Source organism: Anopheles stephensi, chromosome 3 (assembly GCF_013141755.1).
Source record: "Anopheles stephensi strain Indian chromosome 3, UCI_ANSTEP_V1.0, whole genome shotgun sequence".
NCBI classification, from domain to species: Eukaryota; Metazoa; Arthropoda; class Insecta; order Diptera; family Culicidae; genus Anopheles; species Anopheles stephensi.
The window spans coordinates 3,763,062-3,786,435 of record NC_050203.1 but is presented as its reverse complement, the minus strand read 5'-3'; the positions used below and the strand labels follow the sequence as shown (position 1 = coordinate 3,786,435).

The 23,374-nt window shown below is 47.7% G+C and overlaps 7 protein-coding genes across 8 annotated transcripts in view; 1 reads left to right on the top strand and 6 right to left on the bottom strand.

Annotated features, from left to right (window-relative positions):
- The window catches only part of LOC118514490 (putative uncharacterized protein DDB_G0271606), a 67,509-nt gene that overhangs the window by 40,313 nt on the left and 3,822 nt on the right, over window positions 1-23,374 (top strand). Inside the window, 5 exon segments of the mRNA XM_036061413.1 lie at window positions 415-616; window positions 842-899; window positions 1,426-1,586; window positions 1,656-2,188; window positions 2,191-2,312. Coding sequence (XP_035917306.1) covers window positions 415-616; window positions 842-899; window positions 1,426-1,586; window positions 1,656-2,188; window positions 2,191-2,312 — 1,076 coding nt within the window.
- LOC118514477 lies at window positions 3,933-11,981 on the bottom strand. Its single transcript, XM_036061402.1, has 5 exons — window positions 10,973-11,981; window positions 9,037-9,128; window positions 8,709-8,853; window positions 8,076-8,623; window positions 3,933-5,041 (listed from the first exon to the last, which is right to left on the bottom strand). The coding sequence occupies exons 1-4, from the start codon at window positions 11,130-11,132 to the stop codon at window positions 8,376-8,378; spliced, it is 645 nt and encodes a 214-aa protein (XP_035917295.1). The 5' UTR covers window positions 11,133-11,981; the 3' UTR covers window positions 3,933-5,041; window positions 8,076-8,375.
- Window positions 12,311-15,323, bottom strand: LOC118514484. Of its 2 annotated transcripts, XR_004906642.1 has the most exons (5): window positions 14,850-15,323; window positions 14,701-14,786; window positions 14,475-14,604; window positions 14,031-14,411; window positions 12,311-13,978 (listed from the first exon to the last, which is right to left on the bottom strand). XR_004906642.1 is itself a non-coding variant. In XM_036061407.1 (4 exons), the coding sequence occupies exons 1-4, from the start codon at window positions 14,995-14,997 to the stop codon at window positions 14,278-14,280; spliced, it is 498 nt and encodes a 165-aa protein (XP_035917300.1). In that variant the 5' UTR covers window positions 14,998-15,323; the 3' UTR covers window positions 12,311-14,277. The 2 variants fall into 2 exon arrangements, 1 of the variants encoding a protein (XP_035917300.1); XM_036061407.1 differs by having other exon boundaries at window positions 12,311-14,411.
- LOC118514487 lies at window positions 16,130-16,804 on the bottom strand. Its single transcript, XM_036061410.1, has 3 exons — window positions 16,479-16,804; window positions 16,315-16,400; window positions 16,130-16,267 (listed from the first exon to the last, which is right to left on the bottom strand). The coding sequence occupies exons 1-3, from the start codon at window positions 16,747-16,749 to the stop codon at window positions 16,232-16,234; spliced, it is 393 nt and encodes a 130-aa protein (XP_035917303.1). The 5' UTR covers window positions 16,750-16,804; the 3' UTR covers window positions 16,130-16,231.
- On the bottom strand, window positions 17,217-19,144 carry LOC118514486. Its single transcript, XM_036061409.1, has 4 exons — window positions 18,672-19,144; window positions 18,504-18,595; window positions 18,267-18,396; window positions 17,217-18,177 (listed from the first exon to the last, which is right to left on the bottom strand). Exons 1-4 carry the CDS (start codon window positions 18,814-18,816, stop codon window positions 18,089-18,091), a joined length of 456 nt encoding a protein of 151 aa, XP_035917302.1. The 5' UTR covers window positions 18,817-19,144; the 3' UTR covers window positions 17,217-18,088.
- LOC118514481 lies at window positions 19,977-21,683 on the bottom strand. The gene is made up of 4 exons (XM_036061405.1): window positions 20,980-21,683; window positions 20,825-20,916; window positions 20,611-20,755; window positions 19,977-20,532 (listed from the first exon to the last, which is right to left on the bottom strand). The coding sequence occupies exons 1-4, from the start codon at window positions 21,131-21,133 to the stop codon at window positions 20,402-20,404; spliced, it is 522 nt and encodes a 173-aa protein (XP_035917298.1). The 5' UTR covers window positions 21,134-21,683; the 3' UTR covers window positions 19,977-20,401.
- LOC118514485 lies at window positions 21,488-22,795 on the bottom strand. The gene is made up of 4 exons (XM_036061408.1): window positions 22,252-22,795; window positions 22,098-22,189; window positions 21,900-22,020; window positions 21,488-21,838 (listed from the first exon to the last, which is right to left on the bottom strand). Exons 1-4 carry the CDS (start codon window positions 22,394-22,396, stop codon window positions 21,726-21,728), a joined length of 471 nt encoding a protein of 156 aa, XP_035917301.1. The 5' UTR covers window positions 22,397-22,795; the 3' UTR covers window positions 21,488-21,725.

The following is a 23,374-nucleotide window of genomic DNA, read 5'->3' as shown; positions in this document are numbered from 1 at the left end:
CAAATTCGATTACCGAACCAGGAAAACACAGTGCGCTACAGTCACCGGCTCTCTGCCGAAAGTGCAAAGGTCAACAGCAGCGCGCGCGTGTTTGTGTGTGGAGCAAAGTGCTTCTTTACGTGTCCACAAAATCGATGAAAACGAGGCATCGAAATTATGTGACCTTTACTTGTTACCACCGAACCACACTCCTCCACCACAGCTTCAGCCGTATCCTTCTTCTTCCGTTTAGGGGAAGGACACACACACGCACACTCACATAAAGAGCAATCGTTGCTATTGTTTTGTTGGCTGTCACACTGTCGCTTGGAAGTGTCCGCCTTTGTTTGCGTTACTATTTTTGCTCTCAAATTAATCTTGCTTTCTTTCCTTCCCATTTTCAATTCTTCCCATGTTTACGCATTTTCCAAAAAGTAGAGGACGCCGAAGCGGACGAAGAGGACGGACAGAATGGGCGGAGTGACGACCGGAGCGATCGGGGCGAACGGGGTGACCTCAACGGCGAGAAGGAGAAGCTGGACGAGGAACATTCGCTACGGGACGACGGTTCGCCGGAACCCCCGAACGGGGAGATCGTGTCAATACTCCGCAAAAATGGATCCCTGCTCCAGAGCCAGTAAGTATGGGGGGGTTTGGGGGACGGTCACCGAGGGGAAGAAATTCTCGCGACGAGGTGTGGGGACAATTTTCCAGACACCAACCAATCGAAACCCGGTGCCTTTCTGCTTCTTTCCCATTCTCCACATCACCTCGTCACCCTGCCCGGACATGGACCTCTCGCTCTGTCTGCTGCCGGCGGCCATTCGTGTTCCCTTCGCCCGTCGTCGTCCACGCTCCACAGGGAAATATCCTCCAGCCAACAGAACTTCTTCCGAATGCTGGATCAGAAGATCGAAGAGGTAGGTTTTCTTTTGGGGAAAATTGAATTGTTTCGTGCACAGTACCGATGCGTAACGAGCGTGTTTTCCTTGGCATTCCCGTGTGTGTGTGTGTGTGGTGAGGCCCTTTGTTTGTGTTTCATTTTTGCCGACCGACGCAACATGTGTGAGCGTGCTTTGTTGCCACGGTGGTGTCCTTTTCGGGCGTAGACGCGTTAGCGACCGGGCCTCGCGACTTGTTGGTCGAGGAGATGCTGAGCAAAGCACACCGGAGCAAAGAGTAATTGAGTTTGGAATCCAATCAATTCTGTTTATAGTTGTTTGTATGGGCCTTTTCTGTGTGCGTGTGAGTGGATGCGGGTGTGTGAGGGAAGCGAAGGACAATTCGCATTCCCGGTACTGTGATGAATCATTTTCCTACCCGGGCTGTCCAAAACAGGCCAAGTTCCGAGTAAGCGCTTTTATTCGATAAGATTGAGCAGTTCGCCGAATGGAGTTTAACGATCTCTTCTCCTCCTCCTCGCTGCCCTTCGCCGTACATCCGTAGGGCCCCGATTACGACTCGAGCAGTGAAACGGAGCAAGCGCTGGAAGAGGCCCGCCTGAATGCCCTGGTGCAGCACTGGGAGTCGGCCAGCCTGACCACGTCGATGTGTTCTTCCACCAGTCGGTCCCTGCAGGGAACGCCGGTCCGACAGGTACCGCTCAGGTAAGCCCAGCTCGTGCCACAGCGCGAGACCACGCGACGTGTATGTAACGCTCAGACACGAACTTGCAGACAGCCTCCACTGAGGCCGCCGTTCCAGCAACCGCTCAGTGCCGAGCTGTTGTCCCAGCAGCAACTGCTGCTCAAGCAACAGCACCACCATCTACACCAGCAGCAACAGCACCAACAGCAACAGCATCTACAGCAACAGCAGCAGCTGATCCAGCATCAGCAACAGCAGCTCCACAACCTCCAGCAACACAATCTACAAACGGCACAAGGTTCCCAGTCACAGCAGCAGCAGCAGCAGCCAATGATGCACCCGAACCTCAGCATCGGCATGAACAGTCCGAAGCGGATAATTGCCGCGGGCAATGCGGTAAGTGTCGGTGGTATGCCGCTCGGGGGCGACGGCCCCAGTCAACGGCAGCTGCTGTCGCAATCCATCATCCATCAGAACTATGGTGTGATACAGCCGTCCCAGACGACGCCTCAGCTGCGTCCCAGCTCAGGTCGCACACTACCCTCGCCGGTTCAGTGTTTGCAAATGTCCTACTACCAGCAACAGCAACAGCAGCAACAGCAGCAACAGCAACAGCAACAACAACAAACCAACAGCAAGCCCAATCCCTTAGCCAACAATTCCAGCAGCAGCAGCAATCGTTACCTCCACATTCGACGACGTCCTACTACAATGACATTCTGCGACATCCGATGCAGGTGAGTGAAGTTTTCTCCTGCACCGTTTCGGTGAAGGTCCTCCATTTCTAATAATTTGACCATGAAACACACAAGAGATTGGCATGCGAACGTCTTTTTTTCCCTCTACTGCGGCTGTCTAACACCTTGATGACAGCATAATGCCTGGCAGACATGACGGCCTGGCAGCCTGGGAACTAGGTGCAAGTGTATGGAGACGGGAGCTATGCTGGAAGATGCATACGAAATCGTTAACCTTCGCCTGGTTGAATCACGCAAATCAATTTCCTTCGCTGATGAATGATGTTGTGAAAATAGCGGCCGGATGAGTTTATAACTTCAAAGCTCAATAAAACTCGGCCGAAACTTATTAAATTCAAAAACAAGAGTATCCAGCTTAGGGTAGATTTCATAATTCTTCCTTAAACTGCACGGCAGAGTCATTAAAGTGTGAAAAAAATATTTTATGGGCTGTAACGCGCTGTTTCTCGTGGCCTAAGACAGCGCCAACGCAACAGGCATCCTACAGAACGCTAAAGGTGTTCCTAGGAATATTGAATGTCTACAGGAGAGGAAAGTTTAGGCCTTTTGCCGCTTTTGTTTTGCACTTGTAGCCCGATCTAATGGCTACCTGTATCAGCCAGCGGTCCCATTTATCAGGTGCCTTTTAGCGGTGAAACAGAACCGCGGCCACCAGTTGCCCGGCCCGAAACTCTCCCACGCAGATAGATCATCTCGCCCCAACCCCCCCGTGAGTGAGTGAGTGAGGTGAAAACTTTCGTTTATCCGCCATTTTCCACCCGGTGGGAGTGTTGCGCTGTTGTTGTTACATGCTTCGCCGTACGGAACGAACCCTGTTCACACGCTCGGGCCAAATGGAACATCCAGCTGAGCGATGCAAAACGCGAAAAAATGGTGTGGTAATGTGCTCTCGTGTTGCCGGCGTATCAGTTGGCGAACATCTCACCCCAGGAACACTGTCGGCACGCAAACGGTTTCGCTGCAGGTGGTGTCAGTGGCTGGGAAATTAGACTACCGAGCCCGAGACGTAGCCGGGGTGTCGCGCGGTGTACCAAACGGCACCGGTAACCTTGGGCAGTAGGACCTGATTAGAGACATTATCATCACTTATAAGCGTTTATACAGCGATCGTTCATACAGTTAGATTTGGCCACAACGAATGGCAAATGCCTCGCCACCCACGTAATCCTCTATCCAGCAAACGTCCCACACGGAGCAACTGCTCAAATTTCCAGCAACTCTCGCGCGCAAGTCTTCAATTACCTCGCAACAACGGCGGCATGTGCGGCTTTTCACGAGACACCCCTCGGGGTCGCCGACGACGACGGTGGTACACCGGATGTGCATGTAATATTTCTTTTGGTTCCAACTTTTCGATTCCACTCGCGAGTACAATACTGGCAGATAGATACACAAACGGTTGAGTTACGGACAGACAAGGTGGAGGAGAATTTAAAGCACCTCCTACTCCTACTGCCTCACCGTTGGGAGGCGAGGACTACGTTCCATTTTTCATGTGGCGTTTGTTAATGCGGCGCGCAAACAACTAATCGGATCGGCAAGGCGGGCGGAATGGTAGAGGCAGCCGCACCGAAGGCAGAAAGAATATATGGCCCAACACATAACGTGTAGCGTTTGGTTTTTCACTTCTCCGATTGTATGTTCTATATTTTGTTGCTTCTCTTGCGCTCCGTTCTTCTGTTGGTACCCTGTTAGTATCAACAAACAGTCCTGTAGTCTGTTTAACTAGCGCGCCTGTGTTTCCTGCACCGCTTCTTGTGCGTCTCTTTCAACGTTTATTTATCTATTGTAGTATTTGGCTTCGGGTGCACTTTATGTTCATGACCTTTAGCGTACTAAATTTTCGGTCTCCAATTTCAACGACCCGTTGAAGGCTTTTGAGAGGCTAATCAGAGACCGACTCTCAGCCAAACTACTACTCTTCGCTACTAGTAGTACTGGCCACAGAGGGAATGTGATTATATCATGCTACTTCTACCCTGTATCATACAATGCGTTAAACAGCTTCTACTGTTCTGCTCTCTGCACAGTTTGTGTTTCGTGCACCTAATCTAAAAACCCTTTTCTTCACGTAACGTCACTGTTACTCTAATAACGGTACGATGATAACGACACACGTAATCGCTAGCCCTAAACTAGATGCTAAATAAAATAGTAACACACATAACATAAATACATCGCTAAAACAACGGTGGCCGGTTCATTGATAGACAGATTTGTAAGCTAGATCCCTTCGTAGAGCGCTGAGCATGGTACGCCATCTGTCACATGAGATGAGTCTTACGCGCTCCGACTCGGTAGTCTGTTTAATGTCCTCAATCAACAAAACACGCACAACCCTTTCGAGATCCTCTCGCTGTTGAGGATCGTTTCCCAGGGCTGATTATATTACACGCGAACGTTGACAGCATGATCACGTTGAACACGCACAGCGCTATATAAACGCAGCGAGCCCTGGATTTCTCGTGCAGTCGTTGCCCTAATTGGCCAATTGTGGTAAAGCACGTGAGTGTGTTTCTGCACTCCGGTCGGTAGGTAGCACATACGTGCGTTGATCAGTGGATCAGTTTCCCTTTAGCGCGCTCATGATGATGATGATGTTCATTTGACTGCAAACTGTTCGGATCGATCAGCGCTCGTTCGTGTTTGTTTTCGGGAAGGGACATTACGGCACCCTCAAGCACCAGCTGCATCGGTTTCGATCGGTTGATATTTATCTGCAAAAGAATACGAAGTATACATTAAAAGAGGGCTTTAACTTTGGTGGCTTCCCGCTGCGTGCATGTCATGAGGAAATGTCGCTTAGTAGACGACGATCAACGATCCAACGCCTGAATGTAGGCAATCTGAATTTTAGTATGCCTCAATGAGTAAACCACCATTACTCATCACTCGGCAAGTTCGAAAGAGTTGTTTACCTACATCGACACGAATAGGCTGGATACAAATTCCAGCAAATAAATCATTCAGCTAATTATCAAGCGCCTAAGACATGATTTAAAACACGATCATTAGTCTACACGACTCGCCTACTCGTCATCGCGCCTCTGCTCGTCGTGTCTTCCTCGTTCAGCTTTTACTTCGATTACTATCTCACTCTTAACGACTCTGTTTCGGTCCAGTCCGAAAGGAAAAACCAAGAATCAGAAATGAAAATAAACCCACTCAATCGCCCTTGGTGGCATGGACGGCACCAGGGTACCGGCAATTCATCAACGCTTCACGCCAAACGTTTCGTTTGTGAAGATCGTTCCGTATCTCCGGGCGTACATAGCGCACCATGGCCGCTATCGCGTTTGCCGCCGGGCAAAGCAAAGCTTGCGTCTTTTCCGAGTGAGACCGCAAAGTGTGTAATCCGGGATGATAAGAATTAATTTCGGGTCTGTCTCATGCACTAATCAGACCGTGGCGCACGGAGCGATAGCTTCTGCCTGTTTGGCGTGGTTGAGCGCTTCTTCGGAGAAATTCTAGCTCGGCTGGCTTTCCTTTTCTTGGAGGTAGAAAAACATGATGCTACACGTCCCGAAATAGAACCAGCTATATCCTGGAATGAATAGAGTTGCTTCATTTCTCTTTTCGGTCCAATTAGTCTAGTGATGTGGTTCATTTTCTAAGGTCCAGTCTTTTGCCTCACTGTCATTCATGCATCACAAAAGTGTGCGTAAAACGCTCGTTAAATTACGGTAATCGGTACGGCTGGCAACAATAACGAAAGTCATGTTAATTCAAGATTTAACACACACACAAGAAAGAGAACCCTCCGAACACTACGTACCAACAATCGAAAGCCTATGTGTGCAGCAAGAAAGGTTACAGCCACAACAACTTCCCAATGCTTGTAGGTCACTCTGTGGATCATTTTTCAACATTTTCGTTGCTCGCGTTACGCGTACGCGCACTGGAGCGATGTGTGTCTGATTGCTCCAAACGCATTTAAAATCCCTTCGGCTCGGAACAATGCGTATCGGCGCAAAAACAAAAAAATAATGGAAAAACAACCCCCGACTGCCCTCAGATGGTTGGTTGGACGAACACAAAGACGACACACACCGCGCGCGCTAAACGGTGCAGCAGCCGCGCTAGGGGTTGCGCGTGGCGGAACGGTGCGGTGAGCAAATGTTGTATCCGAGCGACAACAATGAGTTGGATAATTACAATTTGTGAGCGAATTAAAATTTCGCCAACAGATGAAACCTTCCAGCGGCAGCAGTAGCGGTGGGCCCGTGTGCGATACACTGTTGACCCTGCCCTCGCGCGGAAACAACAGGGAGGGAGGGAGGGAACACAGCGCCTGGAAGCTGGAAAACACCCCCATGGACGGCACTGCTTGATCCACACGCAAACACTGCTTCTGTTTGCATGCGGCAGCGGGCGGACGATGGGCGAAGTACACGCAAATCAAGGAGGAGGCCGCCGTAAATAATAGTGCATTAGTCGGTTGTGCTTGGAACTCTCTCAACAACCCAGCGCACAGGTAGAGCGGGTGCTTAGACACACCGTCTACTGCTATCAGCAACACAGCGCTATTGCCTGTCTTCCGGGTGCACTAACAACAGCCTACAGTGGCAGTGGTTTTGCAGCTTAAATCTCGAGCGGAAACCGTAAAGCTGCTCCACCGGAGACCGCTGTAATGGAGATCTAACGCTTCAAGTCGCGGGAGGGTTATTGCGAGTAAATGGCTGGCTAGAGCGGAACTCGGTCTGAAGAGTGTGTCCGGACAAGTCCGGGGTTTAAGAGCTGTGTCACTCATAAACGGTTTATTATTGTTGTGTTTATGGGGGACAGCAGCTCGTCGCATCCGATTACTAGAGTCTGGCACTTACTTTTGTCACTAGCGGACAGATGGCGCTAGCGGTAATTGAGCCTTCGAGTGTATGTGTGCTAAACTGGAAAACCAGGAGCTTAGTGTAGATGAAGCGTATTGATGGTCACTATTTCGAGTTTTGGAGCTATCGCTGGAAAAGTCTGGACCTGCCCTTTGTTGGCCTCATGACTTGGCTTGTCCATAACTCTCTCACGCTTCATCAGCCAAACAGCGTATTTTAACAAATCGCTGGGATAGTAAATAATTTGATGCTTATCCGCAGGGAATCTATTGCGTATGATTCGATGCATTGGACGATTAAGATTAATATCTTCTTCTCGCTGTATCTAGCGGCAAATCTTTAACTTTCTCCTCCAGCTGTATAGCGAATAGTCACACTGGCAATCAACGCCAAACAGCGATAAATATTGACGTGTTAATTAAACGCCAAAATTTCCAACCCTCACACCACCAGGCGAGGAAAATTTGCGTGAAATATCCTTCTCCATCATCCGGAGAGGTCATTTTCATCCGGTACCGCCAAACACACGGGCAAACCAATTTCCTAACGCTCCATTAGCCCTCAAACGCCCGCTACACGCCCGGAGAGGCTCGCAATGAAGTTGCAGTATTTTTGTTCCGACATTAGCTACACCATCTCAGGCCTCTCGACAGACCGCAAGCTGGTCCGATTTATCTTCCCAGTGGCCGCAACGATTTCTCCCATTCCGTGTGCACTGTGGGATGAGTTTTATTTTAATAAAAGTAAAGGAAATAGACCCAAAAGGTGATTCCACCTGTGTGTCCGCGAATCTTCACGCGTCGCACATGGACGAACTTTCTCTTGCTTTGTGATTTTCTTAATGAGTGTGCTTGTGTTGCCGAAAAAAGGCCATGCGTGGAGCGTGTGGTATCGTTTTGTCAAGCGGATTAGCGGGGGAACTTACACAACTGCAGACTGCGTGGAATTTGCGGCATCCTGGCCCAGCTCGTCGTCACACCGCCTCCCTGAGAAAGCCTTCCACCAGAAACAATTCCATCCTTCCGTCAGCTCCAGGCTCCTTCAGCTCGCGAATAATTGATCACCATGTCGACGAGTATGCGCGACAAACATTCCGTACCGACACTTACAAAACGAGTATGTACATCACTTTCACTAGCATTTTAATGTTCGCACGGGGCACGGTTAGCTTTCTCGGGTGTGTCTGTGCGTGCGTATGAGTCATCCAGTCATCCACACCCCCCCTCTAGGTCGCGTGCTGAGCTGTGACACCGTTACTCGCGAAACCGGACGAGTTCAACGAACCGTTGACATTGGTTAGGGTTGCTGGTGGCGGTGCTGTGGGAACTACCGTTGCCGGCCCAGTTCCAGCGCCCGTCTCCACGTCCTGCTCGTTGTCGAAGCGTACGAAGTTGTTGTGGGTGGTTGGCAGCGGTTCCTTGCCAAACATCCGATAGAGCACGATCAAACTGACCAGTACGTACACGTTTGCCACTGGAAGGAGGGAGATTGTGTAGGATTAGCGAGAGGCAGAAATGGAATCGGAACGGCGTTTGGGGACGCTTAGAACCGCTCTTACATATCATCACAACTAGCTGGCGCGTATCGATCGTGGCCAACTCGGACATTCGTCCCGTGCAGAGGTTAACCGTCTCCTGCACGATCACGACCACACCGTCCGCAATGAAGAGGGCCAGGAACGGGGTGATGTAATTCTTGCTTTCCTATCGATTTTCCCGGGGATTTGCCGACGATTGGGCGAAGTTGGTTACCAAGCAAGTCAACATGTGAAGCAGAAAGACATGAAATGGGAAGTCAGCCGGGAACAGTAGTGTAACGAGGTCGACGCGTCGTCCTCTCGTCGGTTGAAGTTGCAGTTGACAATGCCCCCCCCCCCCCCTTCTTACCTTGTACAGTCCGGCCACCAGCATCACCGATGCCGTCAACCAGAGGACCGATTCGAGCTGTATCAGTACGGGAAACTTTAGCACCGGCTCGACTGCATGACAACAAGGATGTACACGATGGCGAGCAGATAGTGGGAGAGAAAGATAAATTCATTACTCGAAAGTTTGTCTTTGCTTTGGCTGCGATACGCCTTCAGTGGTTCTTCGGTGTGTGCACGAATCGCAGATGCACCTCGCTAGCTCCACTATTGGTTCGTGTTGCGATTTTCCCCGGCCTTTTTTTGCGTTGCCGCTCCCATTGCTATCGAGTGCAGATGCTCCAGGGGAGGGGGGGAGCTCGCACTGGGTATCCGTATCATTCGCGTGGCAAACATCAGCTGAAATAACTTATGCTCCACCTGGCTTGCTGGCTCGATGCACGGCGATGAACGTACGCGTGATCTGACAGACCAGCGTCATCGTCTGTGTGTCCTCATGCTACGAATCGTTTTGTGGTTGGTAGCAAAGTTTCTAATTGGACCAACACTTCGGGATATTGCGAGGTGTGTCCGTGTTTTTAAGTTGAAATTTTGTTCCAGCAAAAAAAGGAACTTCTAGAACAAAATCAATGGCTTTGGTTTTACAGGGTTTACTACCAGGGTCAAAAGTGAACAGGAGGAGTCTATGTGACTTAGGTCCGGGTCTAGCAGAAATATTGGGAGAACAGTGCTTGTTCAAGTGTTTGGAACACTTTAAGAATTGTATTGCTAGGATATTCAACTAAAACGTTAAGTTATTCGAGTTATTCTAGCTAAAGTTCCTCGTCTTCTTTTTTTGAACTATAACCTGAAGATCCATCAATCTAGTCCACAGGACTGACTATCTCGCAATTGGTAAATTTAATTCAAGGAAACCATAAATGGTAAGCCTCTTTATTTACAGCCATTTGAAAGAGCTTGCCCCTCCATTTCTGGCTTTCCTAGACGTCCTCGTTCTAAAAATTGTTTGATTCAGTTAGACAATATTGCTAGTCTGGTGTGGCTACGCATCCTTTTGGAGATACGCTTATTTCATTTGACCTGGTAAACCCTGTCCGCCAAAGCATTTGAGCAAATAGAAGCAAACCGTCCAAAGTTAAAATTTTCCCATTCCGGAACAACAACTCTAATAAATATTAATTTGCTGATTTCATTTGCTTCAATTCGCCAAAAAACGAGAGAAGACCAGTACACGAACAACATTCACTTTAGTGGGGTCTTTTTTGAGCTACCCAGCTCATCAAGTTTGGCGATGGACTCGAACAAAAAATGGAAAAACAATAATGAACCCTTTTCCGCTTTTCTGGTAACACTATTTTGAACAGTGCAACATGATTATCAACATGGAGCGAAAAAATTGGAAAATAAACAATGAATCAACAGCTCGCCCTTGTTGTGTTGGTGATCACCGGAAATATTTGGGACACGAGCAAGGGGCGAGCGTGCGGGCTAAACAAGTATGGGAAATCCTCCACACTAAAGCAATTGAGTTGGGGGGGACTGGAAACAGAATGAAACCGTTTTCCAATTATTTTTCGATTTAGTTTGGTCAAATCGTGCTTATTTTGCTGGGCAGACCGTGGATGGAAAACGTTCGCAACGAATTGCGGAGTAATTGTGTTTTGCGCCGTGCGCATACGCTCGCTAAGCTGAGGCTAGAGATTCAGCTGAATCAATATGCACGGGTGGAAAATAAGGCGGAGGGTGCGCCAAAGAAACACCAAACCCCTTTTTTCCTCTTGATTTTCTAACCGCAAAGCCCACCAAGGCGCTCCTGTAAAACTTTGCACAAAGCGACCTTTTTGTTTTGCGAAACAGTGCGACAAGGATGCCCTTTTCTCCCGTGGTAGCAGAAGATAGAAGTCTCATCGTGGCCGTTTCTGTATCGATTTTTTTTTCTCGTTGTTGGTCTAACTTACATTCTTCCTCGACGAACAGTGGTTCGTCGTGTACGTCCCGGCCCATAAACGAGCTCACGATGATGACGGAGGTGAAGAAGATCGTGCAGAACGCGATGAAGTACCCGTGGAACTTCATGAAGTACCGAAAGATTCGGTTCATGATCATCGATTCCAGCATTTTGCGGATGCTTTTAAACGGTTCTGCAAATGCAACACTCAAACACACTCTTCGTCTTCGCCGTGTTGTTATGGTTTCACGTCACTTGCTGTTGCTGCGCAACCCTTAAGCGCCACGGCACGGCCTACTATTTCCCTTCGGAGGTGGTGCAACTCTCTCGTCGAACTCTTGCGTTCGCTTCAAAACCTGACGGAAGCACTTTTTTAACCCAAACGTGCGCTGTATGTGTGCGCTGCCCTTAGAGTGGCCGTTTTTCCCTTTGCGCGGGTTGTTTTCGGATCGAAACACACACTGGCGCGAGAACACTGCCACGAGATCCAACAATGAGCGTTTATTTCCGTAAGCGACGCGCGCGCGTCAAGTGTTGCTGCTGCCGATCCGCTTTGCTCTTTCTCCGGGCGATGACGATGATGGTGATGCTGTGAAGATCTCACACACGGTGCGCAAAATCCGGATGAAAGCACTTCGAGAAACACAAACACACGCGCACGCACAAATTCGTCGACGACGGATCTCCGTAATGATGTACAATGCCCACTATGATTGGAAGGATGGATTGTGTCGCTTCGCGGTGAAGCATCTCACTTTCCTACCCTTCCGTCGTTCTTCACACGATGTTTCGAGAGGATTTTTGCACTTGAGTGCATGGTGGAATGTGGGGAGGCAATCCACGATCACGCCCTTAACGCCCAACTTCTATCCGCCGGCGAGGATGGGTTCTCTTTTCGGTACAACTGAAGGCTGTCTTGCGGAATAATAGCAGCAGCAGCAGCAGCAGGGCAACACAAAGAAAACAAGCACGACCGCACGATCGACCGACTGACTGAGTTATGTGCGTACCTGTTTTGGGGAACCCACGGCTAAACATGACTGGTTTGCGTTTAGGGTACAGTGGGGCCGTTTGGGACTAGCTTGTAAGTTTCACATATTGTGTAATTATTTTTTTTTCGAATGAGAACGAGTAGGAAGTATGCGAGTACGATCGTATATTTTACGAAAAAAAAATAAATTGATATTTTTTTTATTTATTTATTAATTATTACGGACTGATGCCGTATTGTCAAATGATATTTTTTTTAATTATCAAAATTTTAAAGTTTTTTCTACCGACCGATAATGAGTGGGAAAATAATCTATCCATGTTACAATTTAAAGTGATACATTTATGCCTCAAGAATCTCTAAATATTGCAGATCAGACGAGATATTAAATTTCGGTGCAAGACATCACAAAGTCTAATGCCTGGTTCAAGACTTCACACCAAAGGGCTCTATCTTGTTTTCCTACTCTAACTAGCCAATAATTTTCAAAAAATTTCTCAACCACATCTACATTTCTTGTAACTCATTTACGACACTCAATCGCGGTGATAATGTTGATGTTGAGAATGATTTTCCATTACCGTAGCTAATGGAAAATGTTTGCTGCAAGTATTCGGGCTCCACAGTACCCTACAGCGAGCATCGTACCGACACCACCACCACCAGCATACGACCGTTGGAATCACGTTTGGAGTGAAACGTCTCTAAACGCTCCACAAATGTGTCGGTGCATCATCATCACCATCGCCTCACGCCATGCCCATGCCAACATCGTCGCGTGGCTCCGTGCTCAAACGTGTTTCACATGCATTTTCCCACTGTGGCTTCTTCTAATGCTAATTCTCAACCACCCCCCCCCCTCCCTCTCCCCTCCCCTCCCCCCTGTCAGCGACCGGGGGTAGGGAACGGCCAACCACAACTGGGTCATTAGTCGATACATATGTGTGTACAACTTGAAGAAATCGATTCTTTCTCCCCGGAACTTTGTGATTGATGTTTCGCGGTGAGACGGTCACGTACGAACACGTGTTGCACTCTCATCATTTGAGTGAGTTGTATTATTCAACGGCTAATTGTTAACCAACTGTTTTTCCTTCCATCGTGATCGTATCGATCGAAAAGGAAATGAATTTTTTAAAAGCACATTTCCACTTCACTCCCGCAATGTTCTAAAGCGAGCTGGTGCAATGCTCGCATGTATCGCAGCCACACTCACACACATTTATTCATTCAAATCATCAGCCCTCCTTTGAGGTCGCTTGGGCAAGCATTCAAACCGAGTCCAGGCCGATCTTATGTTGTGCAAGACATCGCACCACCAGCACCACTACTACTGAACGCTTGCACCATGCTGCCCACGATCGAACGCAGTCGGTTGGCGTATTCGGATTACCGGCTTTTTTCGTCGGTGGTTGTGGTGTGTTTGCATGTTGCTGCATTACAAACATGCTGCTTGAGCCTTCTTCTGTTTACGTACGAGCTTGGCACAGTTCTTATGCACATCATGATTCACGGGGCAGTGGTTTAGACAGTCAGCAATCGACTGTTTCATACAAGGGCTCTCGTCTAACGCGCTTCATAGTAAAAATAGCCAAGCAATCATATGGAACACTGTGACTTAGGAGGCTATTTCAGCGGAGAATGAACCTTCACAGATATTGAATCTTCTCATGGAAGAGTCCTTCTAGAGCAGGTCGTCTGCCTATCAATTATCCCGGCCGTTTTGGCAGACGCATCAACGCCATCACTTAATCTCAAGTCGGACCTGCCTCGCCTTCTCTGACCGTAAGGACGACCTAGAAGGATTTTTCGGGTTGGGTCGTGCAATGCCAATATCGAGACTTGATCAGCCCACCGGCGAGCCTGGCGAGTGTAGTGAGCTGCTCGTCTTTGTCCTTTCACACATATGGGGCCAAAGAGAATCTGAGCATCTTCCTCTCGAACGTGGCTAGGACGGTTGAACAGATTCCATGTCTCAGAGCCCTATGTGAGTTCTGAGATAAAAAATGTTCTTAATAGTGCCACCTTCGTAGCAATACGGCCAGGCCGTTCTTTATGAATAAAAAAAAAGTGCCACCTTCGTCTTTCGCGACAAGTATTTTGAGGAACTAACTTAAAGCTTCATAGAGACGTAGATTGAATATTAAAGATATCAGCGTCAGCGTTAAAGAACTAGAGGTGTCTGTGTTTTTTGACCACGACGATTGACGATTGAAAGCTGCTTGAGGGACGGTCAACACTTCCACTGATTTTGTTGATTGGTTATTTTTTGTTAAAAAATGCTCTCAAAGGAAAATTGCAGCCATAAAGGATTATTCCTTAGCCTACGCAATCTCTTCGTGATCATTCTTCGCTCTCTGCATTCGCGGTTGCTCGTTGAGCACATAGTTTGCGAGTTCATCTTCCAGGTAGACTTTGCGCAGTTTACGTGTGACCGACAGCATGTAGATGGCAATGGCTGAAAATGAAAGATAAAGTACTAACCTACTCTACCACATTGTACATTCGTCCATGCACTTACCTAACTGTAGTAATTGTGCAAAAACATTCGTGACATCCTTCTGAGCGATTGCACCAAATATGGAGAGGAACTGTAACGGGATGCCGATGAACAGCAGCACGATTACCACCGTAAGACACCAACGCTTACGCTTCGATTCGGATGGAGCACGATGGAGGAGAAAACCGACAACATTCAATTAGCATATAAACTCACTGACCGGAAGGGATCACCGCTCAAGACTTACCTTGAGAAACCCGATCCAGTAAACGCATGTCATAAGGGTTGTGGCAATGACGACCGCGATGAAGCTGTACATCAAGATCGTTTTAACTATTGCAAGAGTGAGGTGTTAGTGATCACCATTTGACACAACGGCACTTAACCACAACTTACTATCTTCCGACAGGTCTTTTGTATCATTGTGATACCAAACTGCACATAGCACTGCGTAGCTGATCACGCCGAATATCTGCACCACTCCCACGATTGTTGCATGCTGGCGGATGTCGTTGGTACACTTCAAATGCTGCAGCACTACCATCGTTGGTTGTGTTTGGCGCGCTCGACTGGCTGCGTAGTATCACCGGGTCTGCTGAACACAGGCAGCTAACTGTTTGATGTTGCTCTGCCGTATCTGCCATATATCAATCGTGCTTACAATGGAGAGAGAGAGAGAAATTCGATCCCTCTCAATGCGACCATTGTCACTGCAGTGACTGCACTGCAATGCAATTGCTCCCTCCCAAGAGCAATTAACCCGTGTTGAGCTCTTGATACCGAACTTCGTTGTCTTCGCATACGCGTCTGGGTACGTGGCAATCATGTTAAACTGCGTCCATCTTCTAGTGCCAAATTTAAATACCTTCAATGCGTCTAATTTGTGATCGGACAGTAGTATTAGCGCCTTGCCACTCGGGTGTTGAGCTTCACTCAGCTGCACATCTCTCACACACCTTATCGTTATCCCTTTCATCATTTGAAGCGACTTAACTTCAGAAAGTAAAAGGTGGCTCACTAGATCGGTGTGAGCTACTGGAAGCAAAACGAATTGACCGTGACATTCGGATCTGCTTACCAATTCATTCCCATTGTGCAGCATTACCGAAGCAGCGCCGGATGACTAAATTTGCACACGTTTTCAGCAACTGGCCGTTGAATGTGAATGATAAAAGTTTCATTTTAATATATAAATTAAACATCGTTCCCGCAACATCTGCAGCAAGGCATTTGAACAGCAGCGAGAATGACGCTGACGCCATGACGTCCCTCTGAGGATCAACCAATTTTTCGGCAATAAAAGGCAAAACTCGAGGAGCTTAGAGTGAAGAGCTTCACAAAGCTTTATTTTCTGACGTACGATCAGCAAAATAAGGAACATTCGGTACTCTACAGCCAGCGGCCGGAAGAAGTAGCGATCTTGTAGTTGCATCCTTCTTTTCCTGATCCACGAAAATGTCTATGGATTACCAATTTTATGCTTTTGATTTTGCTCGTTAAAAAGAAGCTCGCCAACTTCCTCTTCTAGGTAGACCGCACGCAGCTGACGAACGACCAACACAACGTAGATAGCAAAGGCTGTTGGGGGAGAAAAGCAGAGTTAAAAAAGGGCGAAATTGCTCCGTCGAAGTAGGTCCACTTGCCAAACTGTAACAGTTGCGCGCTGGCTTCCTCAATGTCCTCGCTAACAAACGCACCCAACATGCGGTAGAATTGTAATGGAGTGCCGACGGTATAAAGTATGCGAATAAACGTGAGGCACCAAAGCTTACGCTGGCTCACAGGGTGATGGAGGAGAAAAGCAAACGATTTTTCTTTTAAAAATTGCTGGCTTGCTCCACAGGTCCTCCTCGAAGCTTACCTTCAGGAACCCGATCCAGTACACGATTGCGATGAATGCATTCAAAATGCCTAGCACGAGCAGGACGTACTTGAAGTCATTTTGGGCTTGTAACAAACAGAGCAGATAAAATGTTAGTTTCCATCACCATTTGATAATGCGACCGATCACACACCGCTACTTACATTCCTCCGAAAGCTGTTCCGCCTCAGCACCGTACTCTTGTGCACCTTGAACTATGCAGACAATCGTGCCGAATGTAAAAAGTGTTCCCACGATTGCAGCATGCGTTCGGATGTTTTTGGTAAAGTTAAGACACTTGTCCACTTCCATCGTGCTTAGCTCACTGTCCGGTGACAGCGGTGTGGACAGTACCGACTCTGCTGGATGCCAACTGCCGACTGGTTGATGGTGGGCCACTCGAAATTGCAAATCAATGGATTGACTCGGTCTCATCCGGTGCCGAAGGGAAATGCATATGCAATTGCTCGCAACACATAAGACCAACTCGAGATTGGCTTTCGATTTCTCGCAAAGGTGAGATGATAGTGTGCAGCCAATAAATCCGTTGCTAGCTTAGCCATCACTTTCCTGTTGTTCTTAAGCTGTTATGCAGTCCTGGGATCCTTTTGTGATGGTGTCTTTCGTTTGCTCACGTTAGCAAAGCTTTGAATTGAACGTACTCCAATGAATTCCGCTGGCATTGCTTGCTTTGATCGTGGTCGTACATAGCGTCCTCTAGTGGTGGGGAATGAACTTACGTCGATGGGCGCAATTCAGAGAGCGGTTGATGGTGAGTTAGTCCTGCCATGGAAGAAGGACACTGATGGGAACCGATGCCGTGGTCTCGTGAGCATTTAGTTTAAACAAATTAAGTGATCTTCTCAAATATTCAAATCATCCCTCGATGAAGCTCTCGTGGATATGTTGTACTAACTGGCCGACCTGGCCAACGATCGTACTCCAAATGTGCTCATCTTTATTGAACCCTGTTTTGCTTACCTCCAAGAGCCCAGAATAATATAGTCTTTAGCTATGCGTGGTCCAGTCGACCACTTACAGGCATAATCCCACTGAAACCCACCACGAATCGCTGACCACTTTTGTACTAAAAAGGTTTCCACCGCTCTAGAACGCTTTAGAACAATCAGTGTAAGGTTGATAGGTTCATGTTTGTCGAAAAGCCCTGCCACTATTTGAATGGTGGAAAATTTACACCGCTCGCTTCTAGCCCGATTAAGGCGCGTACAATAACGCTTTTTTTGCCTCAAATAATTAAGCTGTATTTTCGTTTCGAGTTAAAAAAAAAAACATATAATACTAACCATTAGCGAGCTGAACGAATCCATTGTAGTAGTTGATTAGGTTATCGTAGCATGTGTAGTGTAGCGCTTTTCGACGTCGTTAAAAACCGCCACATCAAGGTGTACGGGGAAAAAAGTGGTGCCGATGATAAGGCCGCAACCGCATTGATTTGAATGGAATTTCGTTTCTGCCGCTGCTGCTGCTGCTGCTGCTGTTTGAAGAATTGTTTTTTCGCTCTATTAAGGATGCGATTTTTTACTTCAGCTCCAGCAAATAGCGCGATAACCTAGCTGTGTGTATGCGTCATCGGAAGTGTGCGACCGGATCATTATCAAACGCAGTGCGTATTTCGTTGGGCTAGGCCCGGATCTTTGCTCACGATCGAAACGGAGGTACGACTGCAGTTAGCTACACTACTACAAGTGGAATATTAAACACAAAACCTTAGGACTATTTGTAACAGGAACACACGACCTAAACCACACATGCCCTAAACACCGTATCCGTCCTGTGATAGCGGAGAGTCCAGGTTGGCTTTACGCAGTTGAAGCGTGACCAGCAGTACGTAGCCATTAATCCCTGGAAAAGGGAAGGACAGAGAGAGAGAGAGCGCGCGTTAACAGCTAGATTCACCATCCATTCCGGTCGGTGGCTAATTATTCACTTACCAAGCACGATCAGTATCGCACACGCGCTGACAATCTGCAGCTGAAGTATCGCACCGAGAAAGCCGATGAAGTGTAGCGTGATGGCCACGGCCAGAAAGCCGATAAACAGCGTGAGGCACCATCGCTGACGCTGACGGTTGGTGTGGCCGGTGACGAGGGAAAAGCAAAACATTGCGATTGAGCATACAGCTGAACCGTGTGAACCGACGCGCGATACACCCCACCAGACGTACTTACCTTGAGGAAACCGACCCAGTACACGAGGGCGAAGAATGCATTAATAAGACCCATCACGAGCAGGACCTCCCTCATGCTGGCGAGATGTTGCACTGAAAGAAGGCACACAATCGGCGTTAGTAGTGTCGTCGAGCCCAGCAACCGTGCCGTGCCGTGCACTATACGTACATTCCTTCGGCAGCTGTTCGGCTTTAATGTTCCAGGCGGCACTAAACAGCAGGATGCAGATCGCATCCAACGACACGATCACACCGACGAATATTGCGTGCGTTCGGATGTTGTTGGAAAAGTTGAAACATTTTGGCAGTGCCATCGTGAAGAACCGTTGCTGTTACGGTGGGCCGCACGCTGAAGAGTAGTACCGAATCTGCTGGACGCTGGCTGTCAACTGTTTGGCGGTGGCCACCCGGAACGACAAACAAAGCGTTTCGTTTCGCGGTGATGCTGAGCAATTGTTGGATTTGTATGGTTAGGAGGAATGATCACGGTACGATCTCACCACCACCACCACTACTACTACAGCTGCTGCGGTTGCTATTACTGCAAAATCTCACACCATACGCAGCACATAGGGGCAACTCCAGTAACGCTTTTCTGTTCTGCTCTTTTTATTAGTTTATAGTTATCGATGCTTTGCTTTTCTTTTTCCCTTAAATTGTAAACATTTCCAATGTAAAAGCATTTCGCTCTCTCTCTCTCTTTCTCTCTCTCGGTATCGACAGACTAAGGCAACGCATGCTTTGATTGCGAACACATGTAAACGCGCCCTCTAGTGTCGGGGGAATGAAGCTGTGTGTGCGTTTGCTTTACACATTCGACCACACCGCAGTGTACCGTTTTGCTGCGATCAACAACATTTGACGATATGTGAGATCAGAGTTACTACGGAATAAACAAATGTTGTAGGCTTGGGATCTTGGGAAGACTTGGTGTGATATTCTGTTTATTATTTACACTGGCAACCACTTTACAGAGGCTTGCTGACATCCGGCATTAGCAGCTGATCGTTGGCGTACCCTTTGCTGTTTTATAGCTTCCATCTTGCTGATTTTAGAAATGTAATGTAATGTAATCTTGTAAGGTCGTGGCCTGCAATTTCATAATTCGCTGACCCGAACTTCAATTTTAAAATTGAGTCTCACCATGAGAAGAATCTGCTAAAAAGGTGGTGTAAATGGCATATCACTGGAAAATGGATGCCTCAAGGAGTTCCTATCTTGAGAAGAGGCAAGAAATGGGTCCACCTAGTCCACTAGTTTAAGGTAGCCCCAACGAGGTGGATATACTAGAATTGAGACTTAAACCGTCGTCCGCCTCCGGCTCCGCAATAGAATAGCCTGAAGATAGTGCTCTTCATATCATTCGTGAGAATGATACCGAACAATCGAACAGAAGCCAACGGATTTAGAAATTAGATTGTGAGTAAGCTATCTGTCCCTTGTAGCGACAATCAATTGACATGTTTGAAACAAATTTATTAAAACTAGTTCACGCATAGCGTTCCTTTTATTCCTTAACTTCATTTGTTCGACAAAATTGCTTTTAAACTGGTCGTCGCTCGGGATCGTAGCAGAGCGCGAACGAGACCAGCTTCAACTTTCTATTCGTATTATAGGTATAGGTGGGGAACTTTAATGTGGGGATTCAGTTTTAGTAATACAATTTCTCTTAACGATTAATACAATTTGCCTGTGTTCGGTGCAATCTAATTATTCTGAACATTTCTACCCCTATCTCCATTCGTTCGACGAATATTCCATCGAAGCGTTACGTTTGAACGGTTACGACAAGTCGCCGTCAGCTGGCGCAACACTTTAAGCTTAACAAATACCCTTAACGATGGCAGCATAAATATAACTCACGATACTGATTCATGCACGATCGGTGGACGGCGCAAATCACATTTCGATGTGCTCGGTGCTACTGCTCAAGCTTCGATATCCACGCAAACGTTCCTCCTGCATGCGTCGACTAAGCTGCAGATCGCGGAAAAGGCAGAACACCGTCAGAAACATGTAGCCGAAAATAACTGCAATCGAAAAGGGTGAAGCGGAAGGTTGAATTAATCAAAGAGTTTGGAACCGATTGAATGCTGATTAGGGCATACCGATTTCGAACACTGTGCCCACTGTTCTACCCTGAAACATTTCCGGCTTGTCACTGTTTAGCGTGGTCGCCATTTCCGTCGCAATGTAGCCCATAAAGTCCAACAGCAGCAGTATGCCGAACGGGATGATGTAGTACTCATTAACCTAAAGCAAACACGGGCAAAAGAGAACGTCACGCAAAGGCTCTGTGATCATCGTAGGTCGATCTCTTACTTTAATAATTCCGATGAAGTACGCAATAACCACCAGCAGTACGATCGCCACAAAGATCATGTCTATCGTAGCGTATCGGTAGTATAAGGACACTGCAGTAGGAAGAAATTGTTGTTAATCCAACCAGAGGGACATCCTGCAAGCGACACACTCACACTGATCCGGAACTTTCTGGAAGTCCTCAAACTTTATCTGCAGGTACGCGGAAGCCATGATGGAGGAGATGGCATTAACCAGCACCAGCAATCCCACCAGCACGCCATGAAACCGTGGGCTCCATAGCCATCCACAAGTGCGTCCTTTGGCCATTGGATCTGTTTAGCTCACTACACTCTGTACGGCGGTCTGTACTCCACACAAAACCCTCACTTGATTGTTCTACCTCCGTCCGGCAGCAGACGGCTCACGCAACTGTCGTGCAGTTGCTCATCACAGACCACGAGCGTACCGTGATAATGAGAGCCTCGTGCATCACTGGACGACAGTTCCTTATCGGTGAGGGGTTTTCGGGATTGGCTTTTTTTGGCCGGGCAGCACAATTCCCCCGTCTCAAGATTATATAGACGATTGTGGGTCCGTCCACCGTTGGGAGCATTCTTGCCGGGTTTCAGAAGATTTCCATTGTAACATTTCGTAACATGGCACGGACTCGGACAATGTCACGCGCTTACGCAAGAGAAGGACTCCCTGTTTTTTTTTTTTCGCTGTAACACTTTTTAATCTGCTCATAAAACTAATGTGTAAAAACTACTACTGCACGACCAAAGGGGAAGCAATCTTCAGTAAAAACTATCACCAATTCCCCGTGCCCTGTATCACAGTATCATGATCAGCTTCCTGTCGACATTTTGATAGCGCTACTGCACATCAAACACGTACGTTTGAAAACACACAAAAAGCCTCACAAACACATCGTTTTGTTAAACTCATCCGACCGGTTAGTGCCTGCTTTGGGTTGAAGTTGAAAGAACTTGTACAGCCCAATGAGCGTGACAAAGACGTACAGGAAGAGCGCTGTGAGGGAGAAGCCGGATGGCGTAAGAAGCGGTTGAAGATGGGTCGGCAACATACTGACCTGTTGTTACTAGCCACACTTGGTAGGGAAGCGCCGAGCCGTTGCGTGTGTTCGCGATCAGATACACTATCCAGTCGAGCACGATCGATATCATGAAGGGGATCAGACAGAAGCGATTCTCCTATGGACGAGAGATCGATTGCGGTTAGATCGCTCTGGAGAAAGAAAGATGCTGCGATACCCGGGAACTCAACTTACCTTCCTGATGCCGTACAAGAGAACGCCGATCGTGGTGAGATGAACGAAATCGCCGATAAAGTCGAACCAGCCGTACTCGATCAGATCCTGAACTGTAGGGGAAGACACAGCACGTTTAAGTGTTGCCCCTTAATCTTATTGCTATTTTACTTACAGTCTGCTGGAATGTTGTCCACATCCTGATGGTTGGGATAGATCAGCTTTAAGGTAACAGAGCTGATTAGAACCGTGACGGTTAGTAGGGCTGAGAACACCACGATCAAATACCCGTGGAACTTAATGTTTGCGCACAGACTCATCGTGTGATGTACGATCCTAGCCGCTAGCAGCACCAGAAGGATACTGTGCTGCGACCTCGAACCCAGTCGCAAGGTTCACCTGCTCGCTCCCTCGGAAGAAGAGCACACCAAAAAGGAATTCCTTCAATCGGGAATCCCAGGGCTGGGTCGGTCGTCGGTCGGTCGTAAAGTAATCATCCTGATCATCCGGGCGAACAAGAACAACAAGTCAATATCCGAAAGCAGAGCAAGGACGCCGCACGTTCCCCGGCGGGTGTGCTCGAAGAAGAAACGCGCCTCGTGAGCAGCAACCAGCTGTTCTTCTTCGTGCTGATGTGCTTTGAAGATCATTCATGCCTTCATCCCAGTTCGAAATGGTTGGGAAGAAAGGCACATCTACCTGCCCGGAACACATGCCCGTCTTCTCCGAGACATATGAGTGAATCTTTTTTAAGAAATCAGAGAGAGAGAGAGAGAGAGAGCTTAAAAAAAAACAACAAGATCCTTAATTTCCCAAAGGAATGTTGGAAAAGAGCTCAGAAAAAGGGACTGCCTTTTTTTACAGCTGTCGGCAACCGATCGGCTTTGTTACGAGCTGGAAGAATCCACAAAAAACCGATTGTTTTGCTTAAAACGAAATATGCTAAACAGTTTTACAAACCAATCGATTGGATATCCGCAAGGATACACACATGTGGGAAAGCCCCCTGAGCAGGAGAGAGGCAGTGTCTTGAATGGCAGTGCTTAAACGATCGGCTGGATCCAAATCCCAAAGCATTTCGTGTGCTTCTGAATCATAAAACCCATCCCGGGAGGGAAATAGCTTGCAACCTTCCACGAATGACTTCCCAGTGTCGCTCTCGGACGTGTCCTCAGTGTTTCCTGCCGGCAAATGCGCTCTTCGAATGCATAATTTATAATTCCTCTCTCTCTCTCTCTTTTTCTCTTCCTCTCTCCGTAGCTTCCACCAGTGACGCAGCTTCAACAGCAGCAAATGCA

Bases quoted from the DNA above. Each gene is read 5' to 3' on its own strand.
- LOC118514486 (XM_036061409.1), bottom strand. From the start codon at position 18,816: ATGGCACTGCCAAAATGTTTCAACTTTTCCAACAACATCCGAACGCAC. The intron at 18,596-18,671 runs GTACGTATAGTG...GCCTTCTTTCAG, and splicing joins CGAACAGCTGCCGAAGGAAT to TGCAACATCTCGCCAGCATG. The intron at 18,397-18,503 runs GTAAGTACGTCT...ACCAACCGTCAG, and splicing joins ACTGGGTCGGTTTCCTCAAG to CGTCAGCGATGGTGCCTCAC.
- LOC118514481 (XM_036061405.1), bottom strand. From the start codon at position 21,133: ATGGCCAAAGGACGCACTTGTGGATGGCTATGGAGCCCACGGTTTCAT. The intron at 20,917-20,979 runs GTGAGTGTGTCG...TTCCTACTGCAG, and splicing joins CCAGAAAGTTCCGGATCAGT to TGTCCTTATACTACCGATAC. The intron at 20,533-20,610 runs GTATGCCCTAAT...TTTCGATTGCAG, and splicing joins GGGCACAGTGTTCGAAATCG to TTATTTTCGGCTACATGTTT.
- LOC118514487 (XM_036061410.1), bottom strand. From the start codon at position 16,749: ATGAGACCGAGTCAATCCATTGATTTGCAATTTCGAGTGGCCCACCAT. The intron at 16,401-16,478 runs GTAAGTAGCGGT...GTTTGTTACAAG, and splicing joins GGAACAGCTTTCGGAGGAAT to CCCAAAATGACTTCAAGTAC. The intron at 16,268-16,314 runs GTAAGCTTCGAG...AATTTTTAAAAG, and splicing joins ACTGGATCGGGTTCCTGAAG to AAAAATCGTTTGCTTTTCTC.
- LOC118514485 (XM_036061408.1), bottom strand. From the start codon at position 22,396: ATGAGTCTGTGCGCAAACATTAAGTTCCACGGGTATTTGATCGTGGTG. The intron at 22,190-22,251 runs GTAAGTAAAATA...CTTCCCCTACAG, and splicing joins GGACAACATTCCAGCAGACT to TTCAGGATCTGATCGAGTAC. The intron at 22,021-22,097 runs GTAAGTTGAGTT...TCTCGTCCATAG, and splicing joins TCTTGTACGGCATCAGGAAG to GAGAATCGCTTCTGTCTGAT.
- LOC118514484 (XM_036061407.1), bottom strand. From the start codon at position 14,997: ATGGTAGTGCTGCAGCATTTGAAGTGTACCAACGACATCCGCCAGCAT. The intron at 14,787-14,849 runs GTAAGTTGTGGT...CTCTTGCAATAG, and splicing joins AAAAGACCTGTCGGAAGATA to TTAAAACGATCTTGATGTAC. The intron at 14,412-14,474 runs GTAAGTGCATGG...TTTCATTTTCAG, and splicing joins TGCACAATTACTACAGTTAG to CCATTGCCATCTACATGCTG.
- LOC118514477 (XM_036061402.1), bottom strand. From the start codon at position 11,132: ATGCTGGAATCGATGATCATGAACCGAATCTTTCGGTACTTCATGAAG. The intron at 8,854-9,036 runs GTAAGAAGGGGG...GAAAATCGATAG, and splicing joins TGGTGGCCGGACTGTACAAG to GAAAGCAAGAATTACATCAC. The intron at 8,624-8,708 runs GTAAGAGCGGTT...CCCTCCTTCCAG, and splicing joins CCAGCTAGTTGTGATGATAT to TGGCAAACGTGTACGTACTG.